At 38.8% G+C, this 12,018-nt stretch overlaps 1 protein-coding gene across 1 annotated transcript in view; it reads left to right on the forward strand.

Annotated features, from left to right (window-relative positions):
- C1qtnf7 (C1q and TNF related 7) overlaps positions 1–11,802 on the forward strand; it is a 96,903-nt gene extending 85,101 nt beyond the window's left edge. Inside the window, exons 2-3 of the mRNA XM_028787823.1 lie at positions 5,809–6,054; positions 10,838–11,802. Coding sequence (XP_028643656.1) covers positions 5,817–6,054; positions 10,838–11,469 — 870 coding nt within the window. The 5' untranslated portion in view covers positions 5,809–5,816 and the 3' untranslated portion in view covers positions 11,470–11,802. The remainder of the gene's footprint in view (positions 1–5,808; positions 6,055–10,837) is intronic.
- The last annotated feature ends 216 nt before the right edge of the window (positions 11,803–12,018 follow it).

Genomic DNA, 12,018 nt, shown 5'->3' on the forward strand with positions numbered 1-12,018 from the left:
CTTCTATAGGAAGAATCCAGGAAGTGAAGACCTAGCTCCGAATTTCTGATTGACAATAGCTTCTTGGCCATGAACAATGGTTTGTAGCCCATTGCTCTTCTTGCAGCCTATCACAAAGGAACCCTTGGGTGGGTGATATGAACTAGGGGTTAATCTGTAGACTATAAGAATATTTGCAAATGCCCACGTTTCTTTTTTTCACTGTTTGGCCATGACAGCACTTTACACAGAGCAGCCAAAACTATAAATCATGAGCTGCTGTAGAAAATCCTGATGAATATGTATTTTTTCATTCAACTTTTGTTATTCTCCTGTAGTTGAGCTTGTTGAACATGTCAGGAATATGGAGTTTATGTTTTGTCAGGGAAATGAGCAAGCAAGTAGATTTAAAACCAGTTGTGTGGCCTAGAGGGGATATGAATAGGTCCAGAAGAAGGGACCTCATCCAAATAGAAAATCAGTTCTGTACAGGAAAATGAGAGGTGAAAGATCTGAGGGGCTCACCAGAAAAGGAACTGCAACTGCAGGGTAGAAAGCTCGGGTCTCCATCTTGTCCCAAACTCACTGCAGCCCCTCCTAGTGAAGTTAAAACAGATCCTGATATTGAGCAATGTCCACCTCAGAAGCCAAGGAGAGGTCCTGCTTTGGCCCTCCAATCACCTCTCATCATCCTAATGAATTCCAGGCTAAGCGCAGTTTGAACTTGAATTAATCAAGTCCAGTCTTCTGTCATGAAGCAATAGATGAACACTTAGTGTTTCCAATAAGATATCAGTTCAAATCCTGGCTGTGCCATTTTGTGAATTATAAAAGTTTTGTCTCTATGACTTGCCTAGAAAAGTTGAATAAAAGAAAGTTTTTAGGACCTTTTCTGACTGGAGCATTTTATGAGCACGATGCCTTGAAAGTCTGTCCATGTTGTAGCATTCATCAAAGTGCCTTCTGGTTTTTAAGGCTATTGCATCTGGATGCCATAGTTTATGTATCTGTTAGTGAACTCTTGGGCTGCTCCTGTAGGCAGTTTGGAATGATGCTGCCTTAAACGTGAGTGTGTAAATATCAGTTTACATCCCTGTGCTAAAATCCTTGTGGTATACTCCCAGAAGTGACACTACTTGACCATATTTGAGTCCTTGAGCTGTTTTCCAGCATCTATGTTCTCATGAATAACATTTTCTATTCTTAGAACAAAGATCACACTATTTATAAATAGATCTCAAGCTACATATACATTTTCTGGAGTCTCAGTCTTAACATTGACTTAATCTGTCTCTCCAGGTGTTTCTTACTGCTAGTTTGGCAAGAAAGAATTCTATAACTAAAAGAATCACATGCTACTATAAACTACATCCTGCCTTAAAGAGTCAAAGTACATAGTTACATCAAAATTTTGTTATATGCATGTTTTTAAATGCATGATTTAAAATCTAAAAACCTGTCACTTCGTTATCCCTAAAGAAAAAGCTAAGATAGGAAATCATTTCCATTTAGCATTCAGGGCCTGTTTGAGATTAGCATTATATGCAGAGCTTTGATTTTCTAAGACCAAAGAAGCATAAAAAGCAGGGAGGAAAAACATGTCAGTACATATTCTACATAAATTTGCATAATTCAAGCCAATTCGTGAAAGCATATTGCAGGAGAGGGGACTGCTAATGGAGATGTTTTCTCCGGAGGATTTAAAAACATATTCTAAGGTTGGATTATAATGTGTATTGAGTTGTATACTTTGATTAGTTTTATTCTGTGCAAATTATGTCTTTTCAAGCTGTCCAAAGTTATTATAATGTAAAGTTTTGACTCATGTGGTTTATTCTCAGTCAAAACAAGCAAATTCCTTGCTATGCTTTACACTTTAGGCCTAGATGAAAATATGTTGTTCAGGAAATGGTGTTGGAAATGTGCAGTTGTATCGCTACCTCACTGCTTCTAATTAGAAAAAGCTTAGGGGACCAAATTTTTTGTATGTGATAAAATGAGATGTGAGAATAGAAATCAACATAAAATTACTTTTGGTATCATGGAGTGGGAAAAGTTTTCTAAACATAATAAATCAGACTTTAGAAAATGTTTTAATGATAAAAAAATACTTTAATGTATGTTAAAGAGTAAAATTAGAAGCTGAAGAGGTATCTCAGTGTTTAAGAAACTTCCTGATCTTTCAGAGGACCTGGGTTTGGTTTACAGCACCCATGTTAAGCTCACAACTGCCTATAAATCTGGCTCCAGGGATCCAGATTTATCATCTAGCCTTTTCAGGCTCTTGCAGTCAGACGTGTGCACTTGCACATAGACACATGTAATTAAAAATAAAATAAGAAGAAACCCTAGAAAAATATTCCCTGTATTTGTCATGATGCCTGTGAGACCAGTAAATATAAATGTTCATTATAGTAGCAATTGTGATAACAAAGGAATGAAACTTCCCCCAAGTGTTCATTGGTGGGACACTAGTTAATGCAACACATGCATATGACAGACATCCAAAAGTTCCTGAAAAAAAGTGATTCAGGTGCCTCTATGTGAAGAGATGTCAATACAGGTAGATACACTGGGCCCTCTATCTAGAGGTTCCAAATGACTGCATCCAATGAATAACAGATTAGCAGTAAGTAATGGTTGTTTAGTAACTATCTATTACATATGTGCAGACTTTTTCTTACTATGCTGCGAACAGTACAACTCACATTATGTTAGATACTATAAATAATCTAGAGGTAAGTAACTCAAAGTATATAGGATAATGTACATAGGTCATATGCAAACACAACACAACTTGAGCCTCTTTAGATCTTGGTACCTATGGTGGAGTGATGTTCTTGGGACAAATTCCCCAAAGCATGATGCTTGTTAGCAAAATGAGAATGCTGTATACATAAAGCTAAGCTGGGGAAGGACTCACAGCTAGTGAGCAACAGGACTCACCTCTGAGAAAGAAACCAGTATTTAGGAGAGAGAAAAACAACACTATATTTACTTATAACTTTGCACCCCTTTCCTTTCCATTTTTGAAAATATATTAGCTATGTATGCAAAAGTAGCTCAATATATTTAAGCACTGTAGGCTACATAAACTAAACCACCGAAGTTCTTAATATGTAATCTTAAACACTGCAAGAAGAACCCATGGTTGCAGGGAAAACCTCTCAACCTTCTTTGTCTTATAATAGTCTCATCATTTCTCATTAGGTTGACTTTTTTTTTCACCACAGAACTTACATCTCATCTTCTAAAAAGTCTTTTCTACCAACTTGGAGGTTTGTGTTAAATGCTGTTCTAGACAATTGGATCCATCAACAAATGAGAGAAAGATCCCTGCCCTTGTGGAGTTTGGATGCTATGGGTCCTATCCAAAAAAAAAAAATGCATGTCATAAAATAAAGATGGGAATAATCTAGTGAATTGAGATGATAATGCAAGGGAAGGAAGAAAAATAGAGCAGGAAGAAGAGGGTGGGGATAAACAATACAGTTCCCAGTATTAAATAAGATGACTATGGTTGGACTGTACAAGATGGCAAGTGAGAAAGTCCTCAAGAAAGAGGTGAGGAGTTAAGCCACATGACCATACTGGTGCAGGAATTTTACCCAGAAGAAGGAAACCACAAGGATCCTAGGACAAGTTGTACCAGATGCCTTTGAGGAACACCAAGGAATTCATTACAGCTAGAACTAGGACAGAGCATATTTATATAGGATGTACTTATAGAGTCTTAACCATATTCATATGGGATGTTGACTGGTATGCTCTTGGCAGGCAGCTATAGATGTTGAGAGTTTGTGGGAGCAGCTTTCCTGCCTTGTCCAGCAGGAAGGAACTCTTTTGCAGTAGTCCTCTGCCTCTTATCGGCTTTTTGGTCCCTCTTCCATGAAGTTCCCTGAAGAGCTCATATTGCTTTCAGAACCACAGGGTTTGTCAGAAAATGCCTTAGTCCCATTTGAACACTAGGATCAGTGGTTTGAGGGTTAGCATTTGCCCTGTTCAGGGTAAAATTTAACATAATGGTTCCAATGTTAGACATTTGCTCCCACTATGATGTTTGTGAGAGGCAATGTGAGCCTTAAAGAGCAGGCCCCAGAGCAAAATCACAAAATAGACACTCTGCATAGTTCTAGTTTCCTGTGTGCCTATATCTCCCACCTTGATATCGTACACCCGGCGTGATGCAGCCAAGAAGGCCTTTTGGAGAGCCTGGGCCATGTGGCATTTTCAGTCCCCAGATTTTCAGCCTCCAGACTGCTAACTAAATAAAGCTGTGTCCTTTGTGAACCTCTTGCCTCAGGTACTTCATTACAGTAGCAGAACTCAGAATGATATAATATTGTATGGCAGGTCCAATACATAGAACATGACGAAAGTGAGAGAGTCTGGTAACACTGAATACATGGTTTTAGCTTTTTGTGTGTGTGTGTGATAAGATTTCTAAGACTTAAAATTTTTCTAAAATCTCACGTACATTCCTGACCTATGGAAAATTTTTGGGTATAATTCCAAGATGTTACAATCTTTCCACAAGCACCACAAAAAGTGGTATGGTGTGTGGTGTGCCTTCAAATTTTCTGGGGTGGCTGTCAAAACTAACATGTGATCACGCTTCCCTTGCTTTATTATTATTCCCCTTAAGAGACTGGTGTCCAGATGAAGCACTATGAAGATTCTATATGAAACCACAGGTCCAGCTATCCAAAAGCTCATTTACACAACCCACAGAAGCACCCGTGTGCTTTCTCCCATTGAAGAAACTGCTCATCCCTAAGTATGACATAGCCTGAAAATTCAGGTTTCCCAAGCTTATGCTGCCTTCATGCCAGGATATCCTGCTAATATATCATTTACTGCTCTCTGCATCTAAGCCTTGTGGAATAAGAAGCCAAGTCCTATTGGGTTAGAGTCAAAGAGACCACCTGTATCTGCTTCATATGGCACACACGGCACTGTGCATGGTTTAAGTCACACAGTTCTTTAATTGACCCCCAGTGCTAACAGCTAAATGGGGCACAGAGGCATTATAGCCTGCAGAATTTAAATTAAAGTTTCAGACTCCCCCAGGATAGGCACAGTACTTCAATTAACACTAATTGGCATTACCCATGATTAACAAGTGAAAAACATGGGTTTTCTGAAAATGTGTCTTTTCTCCCATGAATTCTGAGAAATGGATGGATGCCTACAAGGAAGAGGGGGAGGAGACACAGTGTGTGTTACATTGGCACAACTCGGAAAACAACTTCCACACATACAAGAGAAGAGGGAGAAAGATGGTAATTAATGTTACAGATAATTGGTCCTGTAAGAGCTTAAATCAATGTTAAGTGAAAAGACAAAATTCTAAGTCACAGGATTGGCACAACATCACCTTTCTCCACAACACAGACACATACAAGAAGACTGAAAATAAGTATATAGTAACCTATCGAGGGCAATTAATTATCCCTGCATAGTGGCAACTGTGCTGGTATTTATCTAAGTCATTTTAATATGTCGTTTTCCTTTTATAATAAATTAGTCTTGCAAGGAGGAAAGTATGTTTTGCTAAAACCATCCATTCTTTCAGAATAAATGCAGCCAAGAAATGTGTTTAAAATGTTTTCACCCTTCATCAACATCAGTCCATGTGTAAGGCACTGAGGATGCTGTCAACAGCAGATTGATGGCTTCTTAAATCAAAAGAGAAAACGGGGTTCTAAATGTGAGGAAAAGCAAATGATGGAGGAGGCTGCGCACAAGCCCTTTCTTCTGCTCACCCTAATTCCCTCAGGCCAAAGCCCTTCCCTAGAGAGCGCACTGATGTCTTCACTTCTCTTCTAGAGCCCAAGATGATTGTCCTGCTCTACGTGACAAGTCTTGCCATCTGCGCAAGTGGACAACCTCGGGGCAATCAGGCTAAGGGAGAGAGCTACTCTCCAAGGTACATCTGCAGCATCCCTGGTTTACCTGGGCCCCCAGGTCCTCCAGGAGCAAATGGTTCCCCTGGGCCTCATGGTCGCATTGGCCTTCCTGGAAGGGATGGTAGAGATGGCAGAAAAGGAGAGAAGGGGGAAAAGGGCACTGCAGGTAAGGAATCACCGTGAGGCTCTGCAAACACCCTCCTCCGCCCTCCCTAAACCACTCCCTTTACTGCTCCTTCAATCACTTCTCCACGTTACCTTCATTAAAAATAACAACTCACTCTACTGTGACTATGCTTTCAAACTCTTTCCAGCCTTAGTTGGCTGCAATCATGACTTTCTCGGGTGGACATTTGTGACATTGGAAAAGTAAGAAAACTGGTCCTCATTAAGGGCACTGTGGGAGATGAGCACAGATGGGCAGGTACTGTGCATGACTGCTGGAGGTGGACTCCCAACAACTGATGACTGAACCCACTGGACTACAGCTAGATGGGTGGAAGCTTAGGTAGACAAACGGATGGGAGAGAACAGGGAAAGAATTGGCATGCAGAAACTCAGTTGCCACCCTGCTCAGAGCTAATTTTCCACACAAATATTCCTCAAGGGCTTCTAGATTTTTCCATGTATACAACTAGGATAATAGTGTCATATAGATGGCCTTTCCTCTCTTAGCACTCTCCCAGCTGTCCTGAAACACCTGCCATGTAGACTTTACATAGTTCTGGGAGACAATACAATTGTCCTCTAGTCCTTCACTGGTTTTCAGGCTCTTCCCACTGCAGATAGGTTAGCCTGGGAAGCTTGCCAGAGTCCACAGTCCTTCAGAGGAAGCCAAATTGAAATTCTCCTGAAGTTATGTGAACTCTACAAGAGGAAAGGATTTGGAATCAATCTTTGGAAAAAAGCTTCTGAGTGTATAAGTGAAAAGATAAGAAGAGAAAAATGCATAGATCTAAAAAATATTCCTCTCTCCAATCACCACACCTGATTTACTGGGGGTTCTGTGAGACAGTACCACAGTACATATCTAGATTATTGGCTAATGCATCATTTACAAATACTTCATGTAGAAAATATTGGGCAAATCAATAGCTGTCAGATGTATGAGAGTTCAATATTAAAGAACATTACATAAAGATTCAATGTCAAATAAGCAACCTTGAATTTGGAGCTTAAACATAGTTATTCAAAGGTGTCTCTCTATAAGATAGCTCATGTGGAATAAAATTATGACTGTGCCATGAATTTGAATATCCTTAAATTTCTATGACACACAAATTATAGTTCTACACACTGACCCTTTCATCGTGCTGTGTCTGGAAGGAAGAATGTAGTGGCTAATCACACAAGCAGAAAAACAGATTCAAATCTTGGCTCTTTCAGCCAAGACTTAATATCCCTGGGCAGATAGCCTCTGTGAGCTTCATTTGTAAACTGGCAGTAGTAAGGAAAATTGTGAAATTTAAGGGTAGTTATATATGCAGAATGCCCCAAACAATAATTGCCATGTGCTAAGTACTTGGAAATGTTAGATATTGTTCATTATTAAATTTTGATCTGCCATAACTGTAGTATTCAGTAAAATAATGCTACAAATGAAACTATTGAGATTCAAAAACAAAGTGACTTTTCCAATCCAAGGTTACATCGATTCAACAGCCACACTGAAGGCTATACACATCTCAGAAAGGAAAGATAGGCCTGACTGGTTGTGAAAAGACACACAAATCACTCAGAAAGGAAAGATAGGCCTGACTGGTTGTGAAAAGACACACACATCACTCAGAAACCATGTTTGTAATATGGCTGCAGACGAGTCCAAGACTGGGACGTTCTGCTCACTCCTTCCTCTCCAGTGACAGCACAAGGTCTTTTTGTTTGTGCTCCCTTCTTAGATACCAGATTGCCTTCATTCCAACCAAGTCCTAAGTCCAGGCAGAACAAATAGTGTTCTTTTTCCAGCTTCCCTACTCTAAATTAGAAATAAAGAGATTATTACACGAAATCATAAATCCTTTGCAAAAACACATCTCACTGGTCTTTAACAATTATCATAATATAGCATTCAATCTGAGAGCATGCTCATTCAATATCGCTAGAATTATCTCACAAAGCATTCTCCTTTTTTGGTTGTGAGACTGGCCTTTAACAGTTGAGCCATCTTTCAAGCCCTCATGAAACAGTCTTTACTCCAGTTTAGTATATGAATTATAATATACATAAGCTTATCATACTGAGCTCCTATCATGAGGCTTATATATAATGAATGGTCAGTCAATATTAAATGAAATAAACATAGTATATATGTTTGAATGGGTACATAGATTCATTGATGGAAGGAAGGAATAAAGGAAGGAAGGAAGGAAGGAAGGAAGGAAGGAAGGAAGGAAGGAAGGAAGGAAGGAAGTTTGTTAATGGATGATATATGAATGAATGGAAGTATAAAATGATTCTAAAGAGGAAATATAGGTAGACCCCTTTGAGAGAGAACTAAAACAAACAAACAAACCACTCTGTATAGATAAGCTTCAGTAATACCAAGTTTAATCCTTAATGCATAATGATTTACTCTCTTCTATTTTTCTTCTGAGTGTGTACTATTCTGATATATGGGAAAACTCTCCACATGAAAAGGAGGAATCCCTCTGTATTATTACTACATTTACTCCATGATTAAGTGTACCCAGAAGTTGAGGGTTTTAAATGTGTATTGCAATAGACAATGTAAGCACTGAGGTTGCAAAATTTTCCTCGTATTTATAATTTCCATTTCATTACTTATGTTCAACAAATGTTCAACTTAAATTTCTCAGCTTAAGTTGTTCTCAACAAATTTTCATGGGGATGACCCTCAAGCAATCTACTTCAAACCATTTTTTTTCAATGATTGGGAAGCCTAAGTTAGGAGGATCTTACCCCTTCTTCAGATTCACTACCCTGTCCAGAGCTGGTGGATCACGACGAGTCATAGTGAACAGTGTTACCTACAAAGCTCAAAGGAGACTTAAATCCAATGTCTCTGTATTACAAATGGACCCCCTGAAGCCAGAGGATGAGTGACTAACCCAGAATCTTATAAGCAGTATGATTTGTGTTTGTAAGGAAACACTATGGTTAAAATTGTTACTGAGACAAGAATGGTTTTATTACTGTATTGAAGATCAATACAGAAAAGGCAGAAAAGATTAAACTACTATTGAAGCTAAAATACGAATTGCACACTTTGTAGTCTTTGATTCATCATCAGCGAAAGAAAGTTTATGTCATTTATACACCAATGATCAAGCGTTGAAAGTTAAGATTTTCATGACCTTGTCTCAAGAAATGTCTATGGTGTGTGTTCTGCTTGACCCAGTAGAATTTCAACTTAAAAGGACCAACTGCATTAAGGGGACACAACTGTTGTTGATAAAAACACTGATCTTGGCTCATAAACAACATTGACATTCATCACCAGTAACCTCCCTGCGTTGTAAATTGTTAAGCAGCCACTTTCACAAGGATTAAAGGACGTACTTGACATTTTAAGGGCAAAGCTTTAATTATTCTAAAATTTACATTACCAAGATATTTCCTTGTTAATTTTGCCTATTAACTGGAAAAAAGAATCAAGTTACCACATGTATGCATTGAAGTATGTACGGCACTCCAAGAATTGATAACAAAGCATTGCGAGATAAAAGGCTCAGCTGAATAAAAGTTACTGGGAAGAAAACTATGGCTACAAGTGAAACTATGCATTAACAATACATTTTCCCAGATGACAAAAAGTATAATAATAACAGGTAATAACAATTTGTATGCTTTGGGTGGAAATACTATTATCCAAGTACTGTTTATGACATGGATTCAGTCAAAAAATTAAAACCAATTGTTGTGTTAAAAAAAGAAAGAGTCAATTTTGCCGGTGATTTTTCAATCAGGATCATTATCTCTCTATATCTAGCCTCTAGCTAACCTGTGTATGTAAACACTTGAACATACAGAAATAATGCAGAACATACAGTGGCTTAGAATCCCTTGAAATTCTTTCACATTCATAGTTTTGACTATATATAAGGAGACCCAGAGAAATTAGGAGACAAATCTAAAGTGGCACATTCAGTGGCAGAGCCAACCATAAGGAAAGAGGCATTTAGACAGAAGGGAGAAAGAAATCATGAAGCTGGGAAAGCTTAGGATCATTCTAATTCTGATACACAGTCAAGTGCCTTCACTACCTTGGAACTCAGTTTTCCCCTCCAAGAGTAAGCCTAAAGCATAGTTATAGTAACATATGTAGCCCAATGTCCCAGGTGTACTTGCAGTTTTCAAGATCAACCCAACATATTCCCCTAGAAAATGAGGTGCCCAGATTCCAGAGTTGGGCAAATTTAGGTTGAGATAACAGCTCCATCACTCACTAGCTCTGTTCTCAGAAACAGAGTTAATAATTTTTGGTTTGTAAAATTGTTGTAAAATTTAAACAAGATAATGCATGCAAATAAAACATTTAATATTGGCCCTGGTAGAGTTGACAAAGAGCAGATCTGATTTTGATTAATTACTTTATTGTGAACCCTAACAGGAATAGAATGGGACAAAGACTAAGCTGTCTCCAAAGCATCATCTAGTTCTGTCTACCCTGGGACTCATTCTGTAGTCTTTCTGTAGTGACATGTACCAGAATATGACTAATATGCACCAGCTAATTTGTCTTCAAAAATACCTAATTAGTTTAATTAGTTGGGGTCTAATTAAGGTCTCCAATACTGGAGGAAATCTATGAGAATCTTTTTTTAATTTTCAGTTTTAGCATATCAATAATTTCCAAAAGATTTTAATTAGTAGGATGCTGTTGGTAGTTGACTGTTTTCAGACATGGTTAAGGTGTGTTAGCAATGGTAGGTATGTTGTTTGTGACTCTCTAGAAAAATTATTAATTTAGCTATTGATTATTTTTGAAGGTCTAAGAGGTAAGACTGGACCCCTGGGCCTTGCTGGTGAGAAAGGAGACCAAGGAGAGACTGGGAAGAAAGGACCTATAGGACCAGAGGGTGAGAAAGGAGAAGTTGGTCCAGCAGGGCCTCCTGGGCCAAAGGGAGACCGAGGAGATCAAGGGGACCCAGGACTGCCTGGAGTATGTAGATGCGGAAGCATTGTGCTCAAATCTGCCTTTTCAGTTGGTATCACAACCAGCTACCCAGAAGAAAGACTACCCATCATATTTAACAAAGTCCTCTTCAATGAGGGGGAGCACTACAACCCTGCAACGGGGAAGTTCATTTGTGCTTTCCCAGGGATCTATTATTTTTCTTACGATATCACGTTGGCCAATAAGCACCTAGCAATTGGGCTGGTGCACAATGGGCAGTACCGAATAAGGACCTTTGATGCCAACACGGGGAACCACGATGTGGCTTCGGGGTCCACAGTCATCTACCTGCAGCCAGAAGATGAGGTCTGGCTGGAGATCTTCTTCAATGACCAGAATGGCCTCTTCTCGGATCCAGGCTGGGCAGACAGCTTGTTCTCCGGGTTTCTCCTCTATGTTGATACAGATTACCTGGATTCTATATCAGAAGATGATGAGCTGTAATCCAGACTGCAGGCCTGAATATTGCAACATAAGTACCACAGTGGCTTACACTTGGATCTAATCTGGAGTGTTGGAAGGTGGAGCAAATGATACAGGGATTCAGAAAATGTTTTTGACAGATGGCTCTGGCAGAGTTATGAAACTAAGACAAAGCACCAACCAGTTGAAATCACAACAAAATGAATGGCATACAATGACCCCAGACATGGATCCCATGAAGTAATGATCCTAAATATTTAAGCAAATTAAAGATGATGTTAACAAATTTGAATGCCCTTGGCAATACAACCAGCTGGTAGTGACACTGCCTCATTAAATACTCATAAAACCCCAGTTTTGTTTGTTATTTAGGATAGTCATAACATTACAGTGAAATTCGTTGACAATTCTCAAGAGTCAAAAAAAAAAGTAAGAGATGCTAAGAATTTTCTAACAAATTAAAATAGAGAGATAAATTTCTTTTATTTATTCCTTTATGCTTATACATGTTCCAATAACTCTGTGTGTGTGTGTGTGTGTGTGTGTGTGTGTGTGTGTGTGTGTGTGTGT

Source organism: Grammomys surdaster, unplaced genomic scaffold (genome assembly GCF_004785775.1).
Source record: "Grammomys surdaster isolate TR1022 unplaced genomic scaffold, NIH_TR_1.0 125679, whole genome shotgun sequence".
NCBI classification, from domain to species: domain Eukaryota; kingdom Metazoa; phylum Chordata; class Mammalia; order Rodentia; family Muridae; genus Grammomys; species Grammomys surdaster.